Source organism: Cololabis saira, chromosome 3, assembly GCF_033807715.1.
Source record: "Cololabis saira isolate AMF1-May2022 chromosome 3, fColSai1.1, whole genome shotgun sequence".
Classification (NCBI taxonomy): domain Eukaryota; kingdom Metazoa; phylum Chordata; class Actinopteri; order Beloniformes; family Belonidae; genus Cololabis; species Cololabis saira.
The window spans coordinates 13,031,505-13,053,540 of NC_084589.1; the positions used below are offsets into that span (position 1 = coordinate 13,031,505).

Genomic DNA, 22,036 nt, shown 5'->3' on the forward strand with positions numbered 1-22,036 from the left:
GTTTACATTTTTTTTTTGTTTTCTCCAGTCTGAATCACTTGATGAGTTTGTAAACTTGTAGCATTTTCCCCGTTGGATAAATGCAGAGTGCGTCACTTCAAACCAGTAGGAATGTCCTCACCGCTGATTGGTCAGCTCTGTCTGCCATCTGACCGAAAACTAAAAATACAGATATAATACAGATACAGATGTCCGCCAATCCGTGGCGCCAACAGTTATCCATAATCCTGTTTGGTGCTACCGTCTTGATCTATGAAGAGACAACTAAGGTTCATGAAAACATTTCATCATGAGCTTTAACTGGTGCCATCCACGTCAGGTGTTACAACATTCAGGTCAGCATCTACTCATCCTTTGTCTTAGTACAAAAAACACTGTCTATATCAATGCTGTCTAATTCCCATCCTTGAGGGCAGCTGTGCTGCATGTTTTAGATGTTTTCCTGCTTCACCACAGCTGTTTCAAATGAATGTGTCATTAACAGACTTGATGACAGCCTGACGGTGAGCCATATATTTGAATCAGATGTGTTGAAACAGGGAATCTAAAAGTGTGCAGGACAGTGGCCCTTGAGGACTACAGTTGGACAACACTGGTCTATGTGACACTTAAATATGTTACAATACAGTGGAGTTGTGAACAAAATGGATTTACAAACATCTTCCCGCAATGGGGACTGACCGTACAGTTGGAAAATCTTCTGCTCTGGAATATACCGATGTACTGCCTGTTTTATGACATGGCAAAGGTGGATTGGTTGCCATCTATTCAATTCATTTTATTTGTATAATCCCAATTCACTCCAAATTTCATTTCAAGGCACTTAGCTCAGAAAATAAACCAGTTCAGTGCAGTCCAAATATGATCCAAAGAAATCCAATTTGCTCTAATCCATTTATAATCCAGTTCATTCCAGTTGGGTCCAATTCAAAATGTATATAATGGCAATTCATTCAAATAAATCAAAGTTAAAAACTATCCAGCAAAGGGACCCAAAAGGTTGCATTGAATCTCCAATTCAGTGAACAATCCTGAGCAAGCAAAGGGCAACAGTGGAGAGAAGCAACTCCCTACTAACACGGTTGGAGACGAACATTTGGATAGTCACCAAAGGCACACACTAAAGTGGTAAAGAGGGATGCATACATTACTCATACAGAAGTGTGAACAACATTTAACTTATTATTCCTGCAGAAACAAAAGTCTATTCTCCAATAATTTCCCCAAATCACATGACTCCATGCTTTCGGTCCTGTTTCAGTTTTATATTCTTTCTCAACAGGGGGGCCATCGCAGAGTTCGCCACACCCCCTGCACCGGACAAGAAAAGAACTGCATCAAACGAAACAAGCATGAGTTTGTTGTAAACAAAATAAAAGCTGTAGTTGTGAAAACACCCCTACACACACCACGTTTACACACACACACTTACATACACACACACACACACACTTTCACATACTACACCTGATGTGTTTAACATGTAAAGAAAAATTGAATGAGACAGTTAATATCAGGCAGTCTGAAGGTTTCGATATGTGAAACTAATTTCACTGAACACTCAAAATTGCCCCCATTTTGCATAATTCCTCAAAAATGCAACAAACACACTCAGAGAAAAGTCTGTCATCTTGCTTTTCCTACTGACACATTAACTGACATACCTTTTAAACCTTTTTAGTTCTACTCCTCAAACAGTTGAGTGAACTATATTTCTGTTGACAAGCTTTTGTTTGAAGAAAAGCTTCAACTGACTCTCTGGGGCTGAGGTGGTTTTCTTGCCTTTGTGCATCAAACATGTAGAAGTTGAACATCATGTAATTTTGAGGTCAGACTTTTGACTCTAAATAAAACATGAACGTCGCCTCTGGGTCTTAAAAGTTACCGGTAAGTGAATACCTAAGTACCTTGAATATGAGGTCTTTCTAATGTTTTGTTTTGGAGACAGCTGTAGTCTGATTCTTAAGATATTTAGACTACAAACATTTTTCTACCAAGATTATGGTCCCGAACTCCAACATGAAATCTTTTTCAATGTGACATACCTGACAAGTCTATCCATTATCCAGTACCTGACTGATAAGCCCCCCTGTCATATTGTTGTAGTTGTATTTAAACGGTAGGCATAAAAATGAGAAAAAAACAGCCCATCCCTGCTGTCACTAGGGCAGGAGGAGGGAAAATCCTGAACAGGTCCATCGCAGACCCACGTGGAGACAAACCAACGACCAACCAAACTCAAACTCACTCCTGTGTTCAATTTTCTAACCAGTCAGGAAATATCTGACCGCGTACATGGTAGAGGCTCCACTGAGTTCACTTGCAGCAGCTACGAATTTAGTCTCTCTGCTATCTGAGTAGGTAGTGTAGAACGGCAGTTTAGAGCTTTTTGTTGTAAACATCTGCCTACTGTGGCTGAAAGAGGTGCAAAGAGAGCACTAAGAGAGAACAAACACTTAATTACAGCAGACTGAACTGAGACGTTACATAAACACATCATCCTTTCCCTAATATCTCCTGTGGGGACTTTCCGTTTTTGGCTGTGACGTATTGTTTGGTCGAGTTTATTGCGGTCTCTGTTGAAAATGAAGAGGGAGAAAAGGTGGAGGGACGGACGGGCTGCTTTAATCTAATCAGTCGAGTGACTGTAGAATAAATTTTGACTAACTGCAAGTTTATTCTATAAAAGATCAAATTTACACAGAACATGATTCCCTACTTTAATTTCTCCTGTTCTTCTCTACGGCGGTCACAAGCACAGTTGAGAGCCGCTGCGAGGTGGATGTTTCAGTAAACTGTGTTTTAGGGAATTCATCATCAGTCTTTTTACTTATTTTGTGCAAAATATAACAGCAAATGACAACGGATTTCAATGCATCACAGTGGGCTCCTGACAAGTGGTCGTGCTCAGATGGAAATATTGGGACACTTTTAATTCAAACTTGACTGTCAGAATCTCTGATAACTACCAAGGGTGCAAAGTTTGTCTCAAGTCAAACTTTGACATCTCTGTCAGACAGGGAGGGCCCCTCATATGGCATCTTTTTGCCACTCGTCAAGATGCTGGCGGGTAGGTATGGGTCGGATGGCGAGTGAAGCTCGTCCATCTCCGTTGTGAAGTGGTCAGGACTTTCCCCGTTGGACGTCTCCTTGATGACGCTGTAGGTGAGCGCCACGCTGTAGGACACGGGTTTCTCTATGCGCTGAGGACCGCAGTGACACAGTTTCTTGAAAGCGGTGCGGAATTTCTGAGACATGACGTTGTAGATCACCGGGTTGATGGCGCTGTTTAAGTAGATGCAGAGACGGCAGAAGAGCAGGAACCAGTTGTCCAGGTAGGCTTTGTCCAGGAAAGAGTTGACCACCACTAAGGTTCGGTATGGCATCCAAAGTAAGGCGAAGAGGACCACCACCACAGCGAGCATTTTTGTCACCTGATCAAAAAAAAAATCACATGTTAAAAATGCCAGTAAGTAATGTCACGAACAAAAACTGTAGCTGGAATGGAAGTCTTACATACGACAGACTCGCCGGTGATTGATAGTGGCTAATCAGCATTGTGTGTAATTTCATCACATTGATATTAATTTTATCCTTCAAACATTTCCTCCTGCTTACCTGATGAATGTTATGTGGTTTTTGTGAGGCAGTATTAGGAAAAACAAAAACTATCATTAACGATAAATGCTGCAACTTTATTAAAGGAGCCGTCTGTAAGAAATGGCCAAAACTAGTACTGCAGTCACTTTCAAAATATTGTTGAGCGGCGTGTACCCTCCCCCTCCTCCCCCCGACCAGAGGTTGCCAGGTAGGCTGCAGAATGCAGCAGGAACGTAGGCTGCCATGGCTGCGATAATTAGAGCCGAGCTGGCAACCCGGATGCCGAAACAATACTGACTTGGTGATTGGGAGATAGGTGGAGGGTGGAGCTTCAGAAACAATACTGACTTGGTGATTGGGAGATAGGTGGAGGGTGGAGCTTCAGAAACAATACTGACTTGATGATTGGGAGATAGGTGGAGGGTGGAGCTTCAGAAACAATACTGACTTGATGATTGGGAGATAGGTGGAGGGTGGAGCTTCAGAAACAATACTGACTTGGTGATTGGGAGATAGGTGGAGGGTGGAGCTTCAGAAACAATACTGACTTGGTGATTGGGAGATAGGTGGAGGGTGGAGCTTCAGAAACAATACTGACTTCGTGATTGGGAGATAGGTGGAGGGTGGAGCTTCAGAAACAATATTGACTTCGTGATTGGGAGATAGGTGGAGGGTGGAGCTTCAGAAACAATATTGACTTCGTGATTGGGAGATAGGTGGAGGGTGGAGCTTCAGGCCAAAACAAAAAATGACAACATCAACATCAGTTGAGGGCTGCAACTCCTCTTTTTAAACTGGAATATCTCGGCTTGAGTGCTGTTGTCAGTGACATAAGTACGGTATTTGAAATGAACATGATTTTTAAATGTCTGTTGACATATCGGGGTCATTTTATGATTCGTTTTATTATTGCTCTTACATACAGCTACTTTAACTATTGCCAGAAGTAACTATAAGGCGCCGCTTTAATAATGTGGACTGTGAAGAAGTGGAGCTGACATACTGTACGGCATACCTCCTCCTGAGTGGGACTGTATTATGCTGTCATCAAAATACACTGAAATCCGAGTTTTCATACCAAAGTCAGTTGATGAGCTCTTTGTTAAAAGGGTTTTTCCCATCCATAATAACAATAATCTTCAGTGGCTACCAATTGGAAAACACCAATATAAAACATCCCTGTCAATTTTTGTGGGGCTGCCTTACACTTAAAATGTGTTAATTAATGAGCCTTGTCATCTTTGCCTGCAGCCAACTTTACATCATTTGCTGCATTTGCTGGATCTAGGGAGTTGATAGCACCAAGCTGTGTGACAGATGAACAAAGGGCACACACCTTGGACTGGCTCACTTCACCCACTAAAACCAGCTCGTACGAATAGAGACACACAAAAACGAGCCTGAAAAGGAGGTTCTTGTATTGTCAGTTTGTTTAAAACATGAAAAATGCACTGTTGTTTTGCTTAGCAACTAGCCCAGCACTAGAACTTAGAAGCTGAGGCTTAGTTTGATCTGTGTCAATAAAAGTCACACATTTATTTTTTTTCTTGTATTTTATTGCGTTTGTTGAAATAATAGGGAGTGGCTGAGTAGGTGATTTGGCTACAGTCAGGGGAAATGGCAATAGGCAAGGACTTATGACGTCCCATTCATGCCATGTGTGTTTCTATCGCACAGATGTGCCTGTTTTTGAAAGATGTTTGGACAGTCTTTTGGGGTAGGTCGGACTATGAAAGGGATTGTCTCTCTAGTCAAATTCATCACACAACACAGAGCTATGTATCACTGTGCAATTCCACCTGTGTGTCTGGTGACCACAAAAGACTTGCTACATTTTACAAGGCCGTTGAAAGCAGATTCCACAAAACATGTTCTCTTACAGTCTCAGCAGGATAACTGAAGCATGGTACATAACAGCTCTCTATAATGTGATCGATGCACTGGACTTATGTGAACACATTCACATAAAATCTCGTAAAATGTGGTGCTCATGAAGAAAGCCCTTCAGGGGGATCAATATTCGGGTAAGAATGATATACAGTTCGTGTCACCTAAGCTACATAGTCCAATTCTATGCATAAAATTACAGTTATAAAAAGCATATTAGTACAATGACCTCATGGTTTGCTGAAGAAAACTGATTGAACCTGTACCAGGCTTACTTACACTGGGCTTGATGGAGCTGCACCTTCTCACCCTGGCATTTGTGAAACAGACTAAGATGGATGAAGTCAGTGGCATATGTTAAGCCCTGCTTTGTCAAATATCCTCGACTTCTTTGTTCTACTTTTTTGTAATAATACTGAGATGTGTGTCTGCTCTGTTCCCCAGTAACTGCAAGCTACCCTTCCCCAGATGTTTGTGTTATCCCTGGAGATTTTGTATCGCCAGTAACCACAGTACTACAGTCAAAAGAGTCCAGCTCTGCCAGACTAAATATTAAGTTTGGTGCTCTTCCTCAAAGCTAAACATCATAATGTTTGCACAACAAAGTTATCTTGAGGAAAAAATACAGTGCTCCATTTTTGTTTCAGGGACCAGCTTCACTGGATTAACCTTTTAAAGAGCAGCTCACATTCTCTGCAGCAAGCATGAAATAAAACACCTCTGTAATCATGGTCAGCATAAGAAAAACACTAGTAATATAAAAATAAAAATCCTGGAGATTTAAAAGAACATCAAGAGAGACAGAAAAGTCAATTACATTGTTTGGAACGTGAAGTGTAAAAAGAAACAAAGGTGCTTGTCAAGCATGAAATTAATTATGTCTGGCCTGAAAACCATACTTTTTAATTTAGTTCCAGCGTCATGAATAATTGTCTGGCACTCCTGTCAGGGTGACCACCTGCAGCGAGGCTCTCTCTCCCCCGGCTCCGCTCCACCAAATGTGCCTGATTACAGAAGTACGTCCTGTTGTGCTGAAGATCATCACTCACTCTCCCCAGAAATACCTGGGCTGCGCTCCGACCTCAGCCCGTCCAGTCGCTTATCACAGACGACTCGTGGAGAGACAGATTTGTGTTCCACTTCACCTGATAATGCAGTGATGTGTCATAATTACATGTAGGACATAACTAGTTACGTGTCATAAAGAGCAGCAGTACTCCAGTCTGAGCTGATTGACAGCGGGACATTGTTGTTTTCAAACCCCAAGAGAAAAATATCTGCATCAACATGCACTCACAAAGTCAAGTCATGTCAAGGCTAGACACAATTTATGGACACAAATATTATTTATATTTAATACAACTCATGACATTTTACAAAGTTATATAATTTTTCCTGCTTAATTGATTTTGAAAGAGAATTTACCTTCCTATTATTAAATGCCACCTGCAGGCTAATGCCCCAGTGACTGAAAGAGTAGGAAATATTGAATTTAAATTTGATATAATAAGTCTATGCACTGCCGTAAGATTTAAAGGGGGCTATAATGGTATAGTTTTTACTTACCTGCAAAACACATATGCCACTAAATATCAGTGTTAGTTACGGGGAAATCGTGATTCACATAGGAGTTTTGATGCTGGAAAAAGCTGACAAATGATAATGTACACCCACTTGACAGAGCACTACCTATAATTACGAGTGTAAGCATCCCAGAGACAAAGGACAAAGGACAAGAATCTGGGGAAACGCATTAATTTGTGGTTTGAGGATGATGCTTAGATCCCTGAAAAGATGCGAGTTACTGAACGTTTTCACGGTTTATTTGCATATTCCAGTTTAAACCTGAAGGTTGAAACTGGAGTATAAAGGAGTCATGCTGGTGGGCTGTCATTAAAATTACTGTGTAATAAAGCAGGACTGCGTTAGGGAGCCAGAGGCATCAAGAAAAAGAAGAAGAAGAGTAAATCAAGAGGGAAAATAAGACGTGCAGTACACAATTACCATCTCTGTCAAGCAGGGAATATAGACGCTCCCCTACTGTCAGTCCTAAACACTGGTGTCCTGGCATTCTGATACTGATGGAGACATGAAAATAAAAATAAACCAGCATAAGCCGTTAACCTCACAAGACTTGCCTTGAATCCCCAGCCCTGAGCTCTGTACATGGCCGCGTTTGTAGTTGCATCAGTGTCAGTGAAGTCCCGTCCCTTCATCTGCACTCAGTGCACTCACGCAGGAACTCCAGTGTCTTAGGTCAGGAAAAGCTTTGAACAGGCTGACCTAACACCATATTCCCAAAAAAGACAACCTACCCAAGGAACCGCAACTGTTTTTCAAAGCTCAGGTTGGCTGCTTTTTCCTCTGAACTTGTTCAATTATATACCTCAAATGAATGAAATCGATAGTTTTTCAAACACAAACAGATTTTTAAAGGGCAGATTCTGTAAGTTGTGTATCTGTGCGTTGCTCTTCCAGGTTTTAGGACTCCCACGTGTTGCAGTGATAAGTTCTTGCTTTAGGTTCATTGTAAGCTTCTTTTGCTGTCTTTTCTGTACCAAACAAGCAAATGTCTTGTGAATCCTGAGACGTGAAACTCGACTTCATTAAAAAAAATATATATATATCTTTTTTTTTATCCGTTGTGATTTGGATAATCTGGTTTTAAGGGAGCCCTTCTTTTATTACAACTAGTTATTTTGCAAGTTTGTAATCACGAGAAACTTAAAGGAGCTTGAGGCTCCTTTTAAGAAATGAGACTCTCTAGCGCCATCCTTCACCACGACGGCCGTTGGGGGTACTGCAGCCAACAGTGAAGCCGGCACGGGAGAACGGGGAGAACGTGCATGCAGCGTCATGTGACGTCACATCCGCAGCCCAGCGCGGGAAAGTTTTTTCATAAATCCTGCCACAATCCGGCCTCAAGCTCCTTTAAATGTAAAAATATGCCTGCATGATCTTGTTGAAAAAACTGGACCAACTTTAACGGCTTTAGCTCAGTTGAGGACTGTTGCCTCTTCTCCCACGGTATATAATTTGTGTATATTTTTTTCTGAGGCAGCCGGCTCACTTACAAGGTAAAGAGAAGAAAAAGACATCTGTTCATTTTTCAGTATTTCAGTGTCTTTTTTCAAGTACATATACCGTCTCCTTGTTCACATCTAATCCATTCAGATCATAAAAAGGAGTGAAGTGCTGATGAAAATGTTTCATAACGGTGTCATCAGGAGAAAGCATGAGAGCTGGGATCAGAGCGTCAGGGACAGGCAGAGCGCCTCCGGCATGGTTATTGATCTTTTATCAGTGTTGTGAACTATTAAGACGTATTGAAACACAAAGACAGCAGTCTCACTGTTTTACTAAACAGTGTTTAGTAGATGTGGGTATGGAAAGGTCCTTAGATCTATTCTTGGACGCTGTTAAGATGTGAAGAGAAGTGAAAGGACTGTCAGAGAGAAAGCCTGGAACCTTAAATGACAGCTCAAGGGAACAGGGGCCCGTCAGGAGACTGTTAATGCTGCTGCCAGCGGTGCTGATCCGCTCACCTTTTGAGGCTTTTTTCTTTGTTGCCCCCTACCCAACACTGAAATTTAAATTTCTATTAAATGACTACTTTTGTCTCCATATTAGGTGCCTGACCGGTTTTGATGCTCGTGAAGTCACTAAAAGGTAAGGTCTAGATGCTGAAATAAATCTGACTTGTTAGTCGATGGAGCCCAGTTGAAGTCTATATTGATTACGTGAGAGACTAGTAGAGGTAGTTTTCTAACCCTAACTAGGAAGGTTTTCTTTTCAAATTCAAACCCTGAACACAGCCTGAAAAGAAATCAAAAATGACATGATTTCAGAGTTCTGGAAGATGATGGAAGAGACATTTTGTGTCTGAATGTGACCCTCTTCAAGGTTCATTCATCCAACATCTTATTATTTTATTACGGCCCAAGAACTGACAGTGCGAAGGCCCTATTGTATCTGTAGGAGTTCTCGTTCTCGTTTTTATTTTTCCGACGAAATGAGGTTTTTGCCCCCCTAAACGTGTCCCAAAAGTCACCAAATTTTGCACGCAAGCCAGGCCTGGCGAAAAATGTGATATTTAATGGTTTGCATTAATGGCGTGGCCTAATGGCTCAACAGCGCCCCCTAGAAAACTTCAAGCCTCAAGCCCCACAATACGGTTTGACATACATGCACGAACTCGGTACACACCTGTATCATGTCGCAACTTAAAGAAAAGTCTCTTGGCGCCATGGCCGAAACCCAACAGGAAGTCGGCCATTTTGAATGAATCATTTAATTTTGGCGCAATTTATGACATTTCTTCGGCCGTTAATGCGGCCCGAACCGTAACGTGCACCCAGGTGTGTTATACATCAAAATGTGCGTCTCCATCCTGCGCCGACACGCATTACTTTTCTCAGTCAAAAGCGTTACCGTGGCAACAATAGACGCCAAAAAGCGTGCCCCCCCTTCATCTGATTTGTCCGTATTTGATAGTTCCTACTTTCTGCCATAACTTTTGAATGGTTTGACACAAAGGTTCGTGGGTGGTGTCATCGGACTCGGTTTTGAGTACTTGACCTTCATTGGCCTGAATTAGCCCCGCCCCTTCTTCTGATTGGTCGATATTTGATAGTCCCTATTCTCTGCCATAACTTTTGAACGGGTTGTGATAAAGACTCGTGGGTGGTGTCATCTGACTCGGTTTGGAGGACTTGACCTTCATTTGCATGAATTAGCCCCGCCCCTTCTTCTGATTGGTTGATATTTAATAGATCCTATTTTATGCTATAACTTTTGAATGGTTTGACATACAGAGTCATGGGTGGTGTCATCGGACTTAGTTTTGAGTCCTTGATCTTTATGGGTGAAAATTGCACGCGTGAGGGCCCGTTCATTTCTGCTTTCAGGTTTAATTATCTTTTTATCTTTTTGAAATGCACATTCAGTATTCTGAATTCTGTGCTGAGCGTCTACTCTACATGCTCCTCCTAACAAGGTGGGATTTTAAAACCTGCAACCATTTGATTAAATCTTTGATCTTCCTAATTCTTCTGTTTGTACTTTCCAGTTTCACAGGTCAAAACAAACTCCTCTCAAAATGGCCATGGAAAGCAAACTAAGCTCAGCTAATACACATAAGGTAGTTACCGGGTACCTGGGAGGCCGGTGATGGACTGGCAACCTGTCAGGTGTGTACCCCTGACAGGTCGCCAGTAATGAGCTGGATAGGCTCCGGCAGAGCTCCGGGACCCTATACAGGATAATATGGGTATAGAAAATGGAAGGATGGATGGGTACTTGGGAACTAAATAACCACATCTGTGAATATGAGCTCTGACTATCAGAAAAACAAAGATTTATAGCCTCCTCTCTGTGGACAGAAGGACTGGTTTTTAATCAGTAATTGTCCCATCTGACATACAGTTAATATAGGATTATGAACCGAGAGCATTTTCTTTACTTTTTTTAATCAATATTTTGATTGAGCTGTCTATTTGGAGATGAAAATTTAATCAGTTTAGAGAACTCATCCCCCTTCAGCTCAGCCTGACAGTTGTAATGTGCTTCTGAGAAGATGACATGTCCCTCAGTGACACTGATGACGGCCACAGATATGACAGCTGATGTCTGGTAGTTCTTTGAAAATACAATGTCCATAACTGCAAGAAAAGTCGAAGAAGGTGAACCTTTTCCCAAGACAGCTAGAAAAGCACTTCTTTGTTTATATGAAGTTGAACAAAACAAACAATTTACATGATTCAAATGTAACAAATGTTGCATCTTTGCAGGTTTGTAACTTATTTTAATAGGATGACAAAGGAAGCATATTATACACTTTTGGTCAGCCAGTGTCTCTTCTAATGGGACATTCAGTCAAGACCTCATCGCTCTAACATGTGGGAGGGTCAGACCCATAGACTGTGCCATCACCAATAGGTTTTCTGAACAGTGATTTTCATGTTTCTTTTTTCCTCGTAGTGGGCAAACATGTTGCAAATGGGTGGAACAAAAAAAACCTGGAAAGCTGGGTGGAACACGGACACCTTATTTGAGTCACAGCCGTTGTAGGCTGGCTAATGACGCTAATCATTATTACAAACATTGTAATTTCAAGCATCGCTACAAAAAAATATTCAAAATGAGTGCTACTGTACCATAACTGAAACGAGGACTAGCAGAACTCTGCTGGGAGCCACTTTGGCTCAGCTGGGTTAAACCTGTTATTGCACCTGCCCCGTTCAGCTTGACTGTACCAGAGGAGCTGCAGTGCTGCTGGCGAACATTTGAAATGGGACGTTTCAAAAGTCATTTCAGGGCTGACAGCTGAAATGATTGTGTTAAGCTGATACTCAGTTAGAGTAAGCTGCTTCACGAAGCTTCAGCCTCAGACAGGCGAACCAGCCAGTCACACAGGTCTGTTAATGGGATTAACAGCACAACAAAACATATTCTCTTTATTATATGAATGATTATACTCTATTAAGTCTTTATTCACAGCCTAGCAACTTTGATTTAACTTCAATACAGTCCTCTGTGCTAAGCAGTAAAATGATGACCAGCGCTGCTGTGAAAATTTGCAAAAAGCAATTCCATTACACTTTTGCAAATAAGTGGATTAACAGATTGCCTGAAAAAAACCACCTCCTGGAAAAAAGTGTATTCGAATTAGTGATGTTTTCATTGCAGGATTTCTTTTTTCGATATTTGGTTTTGCGCAAATCTAGACCCCATCCGCAGATACCCAGCCGGGTATCTGCTAAACCGAAGATATTTTCCTGCCTTTGGACCTGTCATCCACATGAAAACGCAAATAAACGAATGTTTAAAAAAACTCCGGGCAAAGTGAAGATTTTTGAAAACTCTGTTTATGTAGATGCGTGTAGACGGAGACAACCGGAGTTTTGCGTTTTCGAACGCCACATTATGCGCCAAGACAACAACAAATCTGCTCTGACGTGCGACCTTTGTTTACCACAGAACTACAGATGATCCAGCATCTGTTCTCCAAGCTATTTATTAAATAAATGGTCTCTGCTCTTGACCACCGTTTACTACGTTACACCGACGCAGAGCCTACGCCGTAGGGTACGCGGCGACGCGCACCGTACGCCGTACCCTACGCCGTAGGCTACGGCATAGGCTACGGCATAAGCTACGGCGTAGGGCTGCGTCGATAACGCAGCATATCCGTGGCGGGACAAGGGGGGGACTCGGGCTCGTTACCGAGAAGGAGACGTGCCTGCCGGGGAAGCTGCACCTCCGCGGCAGCCGCAGATGATCTACAGGTTAGAATGCTTATGAATGTGGTCGAAAACGCAGATCTTCGGTTATGTGTGGAAGGGTTTTTTTTTAAAAACGATGTAATGTGGATACAAATTATTTTATAAACAGAGGGGGGGAAATATTCGGTTTTAAAAATACCCGGCTACGTGTGTACATAGCCCTAGTTGTAATGGAAATGCGCCTAGCCTGACTCTGCAGCACCTTACTGGCAGGACCCCAGCATGACCCCATGTCTGCCTGCCTGGAAATGAGCCCTAGCAGCACATCACTGAAGCTAACATGCTAGTCTGATTATTTTTCTCAGAACCAGTGGATGCGTATGAGGCATGTTCAGCAAGGATTCAGACGTGAGGAGACGCACAACCAGTTTTACATCTCCCCTGAAAGGTTGTCATGGAAATGAGGCTGAATTAAAAACATACAAGGCAGCGGCTGTCAGCACCAAAAACAATAACACAGCATCAACGTTCCCGTTCAGCATACATTTGACAACAAATACGTTTTCTAGAGACAGCAAAGTGATGAAGTCATAAATTACTAAGTAAAAGAATTTAAAGTGCGTAGTAATCATTCTTTAAACACCTTTTGTGTGTTTTTTTTGTTTGTTTTTTTTGACACACGTCAGTGCATTTATTATACATTTGAAAAACATTTGACTTTAGCTTGTAGCTGCAGTCAAGTGAGTGTATTTGGAGTGTATAGAAAGGGGGAATGATGAGTGGCTTTAGAGAGTTAGAAACCTAATGCTAAGTCTTCATTACCTCCTTCAGTAACTGAGTAATGGGTTGGACCACTGCTTGTGAGCAGTAAATGCTGACAGCTAGGAACATCCAGCTGTTTGTCTGTGTGCATCGGCCAAACCGAAGGGAGAAAAACAGCCAAAAGCCTATTTGAGCTCAAGTTTACTGATTTGACAATTCAACAAAGCCCTAGAGGCCCCTCAGGTGACCCCACCCATGTCATTCCAGGGAGGCGTCTTCCTTAATCAGATAACCAAACATCGCCAGCCCTTCGTCCTGAGACAGTACAGCGTGTCTCTTGACTTTTAAAGAACTCTGATGGCATTAAACAGAGTAGGAAAAGGCTTTTTAGCCTGTTTTCACTAAAACGAGATAAGGAAACAGGCTTGCACTGTGGTTTACCTCATTCTTGACAGCGTGTTTAAAAGCGGAGTCCATGAGGTCTACTGTAAGACCTCACAGACTTTTAACAGACAAACATTGTTAGTTAAAACTGTATTTACCAAAAAACATGTCCTAATAGCTAAGTTAAACATTTTGTACTCTGGAGATGCTTTGCTGAGACCATTTTTGAGCTTTGCTAAACCTCGAAGGGAAGAAACCACCTGTGAAAATACCCAAAACAGATGTACTGTAGCATTGGTGAAGTCATCAGTCAGGTTTTATCACATTGCCGTTTACAGATTCATTGCTGTAAAGCTGTTATTTACACTCCTATGTGAAGTTTTGATGAGGGAGAATTATACATTTTACCTGGCGTCTCTTCAGAACTTACTCTGCTGGTACAGATAAGGAGACGAACTCTCTCAGGTGTGTTGTATCTGCACGGATCCCAAGTTTGACCGTTTTGGTCCGAGGGTGGTGGAGTTGTTACTGACTGCTCGTCATTTGTCATTTGACTGGATATTTGTTCAAGTGGAAAATTATTTAAGGCTTAAAAGATTTAAGCTCTAGATTTGAGGCTTCTGACCCACAGAAACTCCAGGACTCTTTTTAACAGCTCAGATAAAACATACTTGTTTCTATCTTGAGGCTTCAAAATGTTTCCTAAATTTAAAAGACCGTCCAGTGGATGGTTATATCCAGCGTAACCCTTCCTAATCCCAGGGTAGTAGGTTTAGGGTGTCCTTTCAGACCCACACTGCAAAAGCTGCTCTTTTACTTATTTTTTCTTTTTCTATACTCATTTTTATGTACTATTCTATCAACCTGCCCAGGGACTACAGGTGGAAAATAGCAAGTTGCTACAACCTGGCACAATGCATATTCTCTTGCAAAAGATGAATGTCTTATTGTGCACTGTCCCTGTTTTGAAATAAATAAATAAATGACAAATTACAAACTGCAAAAACGCGTCCAGAAATAAGCCTAAGATTCCTAAATCTTGACACAATTGTCCTATATTTAAGTAAAATATCTTTGCCAATGGAGTAAGAAAAATGTTCATGGGGAGAATTCTTTAAACTAGCAAAATAGTCTAAAATAGTCTTCACATTTTCTTGAAACAGGGCGTTTTTACTTTCTTAGAAATTAGATTTTGCAGTGCCAGGTTTCATCTACAAAGTCTTCTAAAACCTGATTTTCATTCAAGCCTTTATGCCTCAGCTACTGAATTAACTAAAAACATAAAATAAAAGTTATTTGAGGTTCGGTTTTCTGCTTTAATAATAAAGTACCTACTTTGTCTTAAAAGGGAAAAATGACACATCCAATACTGTATCAACGTTTTAGGCCCCCCGAGTCATGTTGGTATTTTTAATCAAAATTAAAGGACCATATTGATTTTTCAGTCTCTTTGTTTAGATACAAACAAATGCAGTGATTTTATTGGAGGTAGAATTGATCAGTTGTCTGATTAATTGGACAACTGAAAAGCCACAACACCCACAAGATTTATTTTTTCAATAATTACTATCAGCAAAACTGATATTAGCGGATTTCTTGATAAGATGTACACAAAATAAATTTACAACATGTTCATAATGAGTTGTACAACCCGTAAAACCAGTCAATTTAACTCTTTTTAAAGCCACTCTATGAAGAAATGCCTATTCTGACCGCAAAAGGGCAGCATTCTAGAGATCTCAGGAGTCAGGCCCTGGCGTTGGGAGTAAAACTAAATAAAGTGGACCTTTGGGACAGAGTCATATTTCAAGAGTTGTTTGTTAGCGGGCTTGAACTTGTGTTCTTGTGAAAAATCATCGGTTACAGCTGAAGCTCTGTTGCCATTCAAAGTCTGAATCTAGACATGTACAGTCAAACTCCCAGAATGTGTTCTTGCACCACCAATTTTACTGAAGATGCTTCAGTGGAGACTTCAGATGGCAAATGACCCAGAATGCACTTGGCACTAATGAGCAGATGTAATAGCAGAAGGAACTGAATATATTTTTTTAATAGCATAACTTCATTGTTATGTAAGACAACAATGTTTAAAAGATCCATGTATTTCTTTTAGCTTGATATTTATAGTTAAATCTATTTTTAAAACAAAGTCCTGATATGTTCTTTCTTTGTTCTTTGCTTTCAGGGAGGTTCATTTAAAACGCAGCTGAAATGCAAAAGCTTAAAAACACATCATATACATAAAGTAACAATTATTAGACACTTTTACCAGAGGACACTGTCGACAAAAATCGATGATGAAAATAGTCGCCAACAAATTTAATCATCGACTCGAATTGTTAGCAAAAAAACAGAGTGAGGCATCACTTTCCTTTCCATTTCTGCTGAGAATTACATATAATGTACAATAGCGTTCAGCCGCCATTTACGGTGGCCGACAAGGGCCAAACGCACTGCAACGGCCTAATGCGTCTCAGTGAAGGAAAACGGCTTCAAGTACAGAAACGATACAAATTCACAAACTCAAAACGAGGTACAAAAACAGGAACGTGGTGCAAATGAAAAAACGTGCTGCAAAAAACAAAGACAAATGCAGCATCATCAAACGCGCTGCAAATAGAGAAACGATGAAAAGCACAAGACGATATAAAACAAGAAACCAACTTCAAAAGAAAAATGCTTCATAACCGGTCACTACAACCGGAAGTGCTCCAAACCTGCAGGGGGCGCTCTCGGCGTAACAGCTCAATGGACAGACACACGGGATGATGATGCTGCATTTGTCTTTGTTTTTTGCAGCACGTTTTTTCATTTGCACCACGTTCCTCTTTTTGTACATCGTTTTGAGTTTGTGAATTATAATCGTTTCTGTACTTGAAGCCGTTTTCCTTAACTGAGACGCATTAGGCCGTTGCAGTGCGTTTGGCCCTTGTCGGCCACCGTAGCTATTGTCACCATAGGTGTTTTTCAACAGAGTGAGCCATCTCCCTCCCTCCTTATCTCTGCCGACAGTTGCACATGGAATACAGTGCCAGATAAAATATATGCCGTCAGCAGATGCATCATCACGGCGACTGGCAGTAAAGTTAATTAAAAGATGTATTTTTGAATGAAGTGTCCATCTTTCATGTCTTTCATTTATAATGAGCACATCATTTAAAGAACTGCATGGAAAGTTTAGAGCTGAGAACTAAATAAGACCCATTTAATAATTATAGGATTCATAATCCATTAGTCAACTGATCGTTTCCATAGTCGATGACTAATCGACTATCAGAATAGTCGTTAGTTGCAGCCCTATTCTGAATACCTGTCAGCCTGCTGGCTGAGTCGTGATGAAGTACACAAACATGAAGTACACAAACACGCTGCTGCTGCAGCTGAAATGAGCCGGAAATGTGTCCTTCTGTTCCCCAAAGTACGTTTTCCTGGGTTGCCAAGTAGAACTACCAAGTACACAAGTCCAATCCTGGTATACTAAGATCTAAGAAATGGCTAAGATGTGCCAGATTGTCATTAGCAGTGTTATCAGTGGCTCTGTGCTCCACACAGCTGAATGATGTGCCCCCATGTGGTCAGAAATGATATTGCTACATTGAGTGGCTTTAAGCAGACTGTCCCCATGCAGAAGCAAATACATTAATTGGGATTCATTATGTTTAGGTTCAAGAAATCCAGGCTACAAAAATTCAGTTTCAATCTTAAAGAGTATAGATAGTAAATATGCATTTAAAACTTTAATAAAATAAAATAGGACTAAGGTTTAAAAGTGCAATAACCTTTATCTCTAAATGCATCACTGGTATTTTTGTCTCTTTGCACATGTATATTATTCGTTTTTCTTTTGTACATTGCTCTTTTTTTATATTGCTCTTTTTAATTACTTAGCTATTTATTGGTTATTTTTTTAGGATATACTTTTTTATACCTTTTCGTACTTCCATGTATATTTTGTAAAAATTGTCGAGTGTGTGTATGTTTGCTGCTGCACAATTGAATTTCCCCTCTGGGGGATCAATAAAGTTTATTCTATTATATTGTATTGTATTGTATTGTATTGTATTGTATTGTATTCTATTCTATTCTATTCTATTCTAAGGTGTGCCTAAGACTTCTGCTCAGTGATGTATTTGGCATCAGTTCACAATGGATTAATACGGAAGAGTATTAGGTCCAGGCAGGAGAAAAATAAAAATAATATTTGAGAGGAGGAAGATTTTTTTTCCAAGATGCACTTCGAGAAAAAAGTCGAAATGTCGAGAAAAAAGTCAAAATTTCGTGAATAAAGTTGAAATGTTGAGAAAAAATTTTGACATTTCGACTTTTTTCTCACATTTCGAGTTTTTTCTCGAATTGCACAATAAAAAAAAATCTTTCCCTCTCAAATATTTTTTCTCCTGCATGGCTCTAATACTCTTCGGTATATAATCTCAAGCATAGCTGCTTGTCAGAAAACATACTGACCAATAAAGCTGTCTTAATAAGCAACTTCACTGGAGTTTTGTTTCTGCTTGTTGCACATGGAGACGTGAGTGTCCCAGCTGGAGCACACATCATTAAACAGAGTGAGTGTGTGTGAACAAACATGTCCCTGTACCTGTCTGCGTGAGGCGGCCGTGGAGCTGCTGGAGGAGCTGCTGCTCACCATCCTCCCCCCCTGACTCGCCTCCCTCTTCCACTTCTGGCTGCCGCTCTTGGGGTCCGAGGGCAGCGGGTTGAGGAACAGTATCCTGGCGATCAGTCCGTACAGCACCGTGGCCAGCAGCAGCGGCAGCACGTAAAACACCGCGAAGTCCGTGAAGTAGATGGGCAGGTAGTAAGTCCTGCTCACCTTGTAGGCGCAGGTGAGCAGCACGGCGTTGGAGAACACCAGCTCCCTGGTGTCGGACAGGAACAGCCACAGGACGCAGTACAGCGAGGTGACGCTCCACACCAGCAGGATGATCCTCTTGGCCCGGGACAGGGTGCACAGGAACTGCGCCCGGATCGGGTGGCAGATGGCGATGTAGCGCTCCACGGTGAAGGCGGTGATGGAGCAGGAGGACGCGTTGATGCCCAGGTACTGGAAGTAGGTGATGCCCAGACAGCCGGCCCAGCCGAACACCCACTGGCCGCGCAGCGCGTCCGTCAGGTTGGGCAGCCCGGCGGCCGTCAGCACCATCAGGTCCGCGGCGGCCAGGCTCACCAGGTAGATGTTGGTGGGGGTCCGCATGTGCCTGGTGGTCAGCACCACCAGGATCACCATCACGTTGCCCACGATGCCCGCTCCGCAGATGAGGGACACCAGGAACACGCTGATCACCTTGTATTGGACGGAGTAGTCCTCCCACACGGCCAGGCTCTGGTTGGTGCCGTTCTGCACGGTCGAGTTATCCATGGTCAGGTTTTCCATCTCTGTGGACTTTTAGGAAATAAAACTGCACAAAGCATCAACTTAAATTATAAATCATTAAAAAAAAAGTAATAACAAAAAATAAATATTTCATCCATGTGAAATCCATCCCAACTGGCTTTCCTTCTGTATGAAGTCACATATCTGATTTTGCAAAGCCATGAAATGACCCTAAAAAAAAAACTACTAAAGCCACCGTTAAAAAGCCAGTGTTGACTGAAGTTTGCAGACAGAGGAGAGGATGTGTTGCAGGCTGCTGCTGCTCTCTGCTTCTGTCTCCCTGCTCTGATGACTGAGAGCTTCCTGCAGAGTCTCTCTGCTCTTGAGAGCTCGCAGTGAAGTCACGGGCTGACGTGCTGGAACCTCAGACACCTGCTTCTCAACGCACACACACACACTGCCCATTTAAGCTGTGTATAGATTTACTTTGATGGAATATTATTGGCTTTGTGGGAGTCACGATATATTGATTTTCTTTTAAATTGCATCTTCCTTTATGAATTCATTTCAGGTGTGAGAAAATCTGAAGGGCCTTTGCATTACTGTTCAATGCCAGGGACACTCCAGTTTTGCAAAATAAAGTTCAAGGAGAAGGCTTGGAAATGTGCAGTTCATCAAATGACCACTAGAGGCTGGCATCAAACGTGAGTTAATTCCTATTGACCTCGATGATAAATTGTCCAACTCTACTCTAACTCTACAGTAGACGTAAAGATACAGTAAAATAAATAGTTTTGTCACCATATAGCTAGGTTTAGTTCTTTTTTGATAGCTGCAGTGCAGTCTGAGGTGCCTAACAGGTAGCTGTGATCCCTTAGCACCTAACAATATGTGGCTTGTGCTGTTAGTTCTCGTACTAAACCTAAAACAAATTGTCGACCAAAGTGTTTTGGATTTCATTTCTTCTGTGAGTGAGATTTTATTGTCATTTCATGATAGTAAATTAACTGAATGATTTTGATTTAAACAGTGTTTCGAATTACCATAAATAGCATGGTAGCTGTAGTTGCACTAACATGACATTGAATAAAATATTAGTTGTTATAATAGATTTCCACATCCTTTACGATTGGTACCACTAAGCAGTTTGTCTTAAAGATAGCTTAATTGTAGATATGCTGCCATAGGCCTATACTGCAGGGGGACACCAATATGATCCACTGAGCCGTGTCCATCACCCCTTCTTCTCTCCTCTTTTTCTCTTTCCTTTCTTCAGATCAACCCTCAGTTATTAATTAGAAGTATCTCATAACCATCATTGTTGTCCATTGTTCTTGTAGTTTGTTGTGCTGGTCTGCCCCCTCTTTTTCTCCTCTGTGCATGTTTGCAGGCCAGAGCTTCAGGAGCTGCATGCTCGCACTAGGGGAGTTTTTGCCTGCCATTGTTTATGTAATAAATGCTCGGGGGTTATGTTCTAGGTCTCTGAAAAGATCCTGCAGACAACTTGTGTAATAGATGATATATAAATAACATTGAATTGAATTGAATTGAATTGAACTGAAAGCCATAAAGCCTAATAGGTAAACAGATGGGGTGCCCGCAATCTGCCCAGGAGATTAAGGTCAAACACGGTGGGCTAGAGATTGGTGCTTTGTGTGTGATGATCCCTGATCTTTTCCTTGAATGGCTGAGTCAGGGAATTGATCAAATGTTCCACCATTGCGCATCTGTGGCACTTTTATCAAACCCTGCTGTTTAGTGTGAAATGCATGGAGGGGGGAAGGTACAGCATTTTCTGTTGTCACTGTAAAGCCTCTGTTCAGTCATGGGAGGTAGTGACAGAGGCGTAACAGGGGTAAAACGTGTGTGCTGTGAAACAGCAATATGAAAAGGTTCAAGAAGGCCAACAGGGTGGCTCCAAACTGCATAAAGTTTATGATCCGTCCATCACAGGTTGGTGAGAGGCGGGCCAGCGGGTTGTCTGGTTGCGCTGTTGTGATACATTACCAGAACCCTCATAAAATGACAAACAAGCTAAAGATACTGGGGGGAAAAATACCACCAGCTGGGCTGCCTGGATTATGACCTTTGATACTTGGGATTCTGGTTACTCAGCAATCGCAGTGATCACACTTAGCACCCTTCTCAGGTTGACCCAACACCTTCCTGCTGCAGCCTCAGAAACAGAGTAAACGCCAGCAGCAATGAAAGTGAAATCTAGACGCCTGTGTGTCCCTCTCAAACAACCAGTTAGACACTTACAGTTGTTAATTTAGCAGACTCTTATCAAAAGCAACTTACGTGTGCAGAGCATCATGCTACAGGCCAGTTGGAGATATTAGGTGCTAAATCAATAAAATCAGTATGGGAAGAGAAACTTCTAAGGTGCCAAAAAATGACAAAGTGCAACGTAGACCCATAGAGAAAGTGAATGTAGATAATATTTTAGTTACAGTTAATTAAGAAATATTGAACTGTATGTTAGCTGTGGACTGTTAAGTGGAGAAAAGAGAAATAATGCTTTGAAAAAGCACATGCAATGAGCAGAATGAAGGGAAGGCAGAAAGAATAAAGAAAAACATGTGAAACCCCTAAAGACAGGTTTTAGTTAGCATGAACAAAGCTACAATGGACAGGGGTAACTGAGACAAGGCGAAATGGTTCCAACAACCTTTCATGCTTGTTTGTTCCACCCACTTTCTTTATTTTTGGATTAACCAGGGATGGAGCGTGGTAAGCTCCCACCTCTCATAATAACAATTGCATGTTTAGAGCTGATGACATTTTCTGACTGCTGCAGCGGTAAACAAATATTGTAGTGTAATAAAACCCACCCTCAATTTATTCT

The 22,036-nt window shown here is 41.6% G+C and overlaps 1 protein-coding gene across 1 annotated transcript; it reads right to left on the reverse strand.

Annotated features, from left to right (window-relative positions):
* Nucleotides 1-2,233: 2,233 nt before the first annotated feature.
* Nucleotides 2,234-19,523, reverse strand: trhra (thyrotropin-releasing hormone receptor a). The gene is made up of 2 exons (XM_061718218.1): nt 18,454-19,523; nt 2,234-3,434 (listed from the first exon to the last, which is right to left on the reverse strand). Exons 1-2 carry the CDS (start codon nt 19,246-19,248, stop codon nt 2,994-2,996), a joined length of 1,236 nt encoding a protein of 411 aa, XP_061574202.1. The 5' UTR covers nt 19,249-19,523; the 3' UTR covers nt 2,234-2,993.
* Nucleotides 19,524-22,036: the final 2,513 nt, after the last annotated feature.

Excerpts from the sequence above, each read along its gene's own strand:
- trhra (XM_061718218.1), bottom strand. The coding sequence starts at position 19,248 with ATGGAAAACCTGACCATGGATAACTCGACCGTGCAGAACGGCACCAAC. Across the intron at positions 3,435-18,453 it reads CGGCCGCCTCACGCAGACAG|GTGACAAAAATGCTCGCTGT; the intron begins GTACAGGGACAT and ends TTTTTTGATCAG.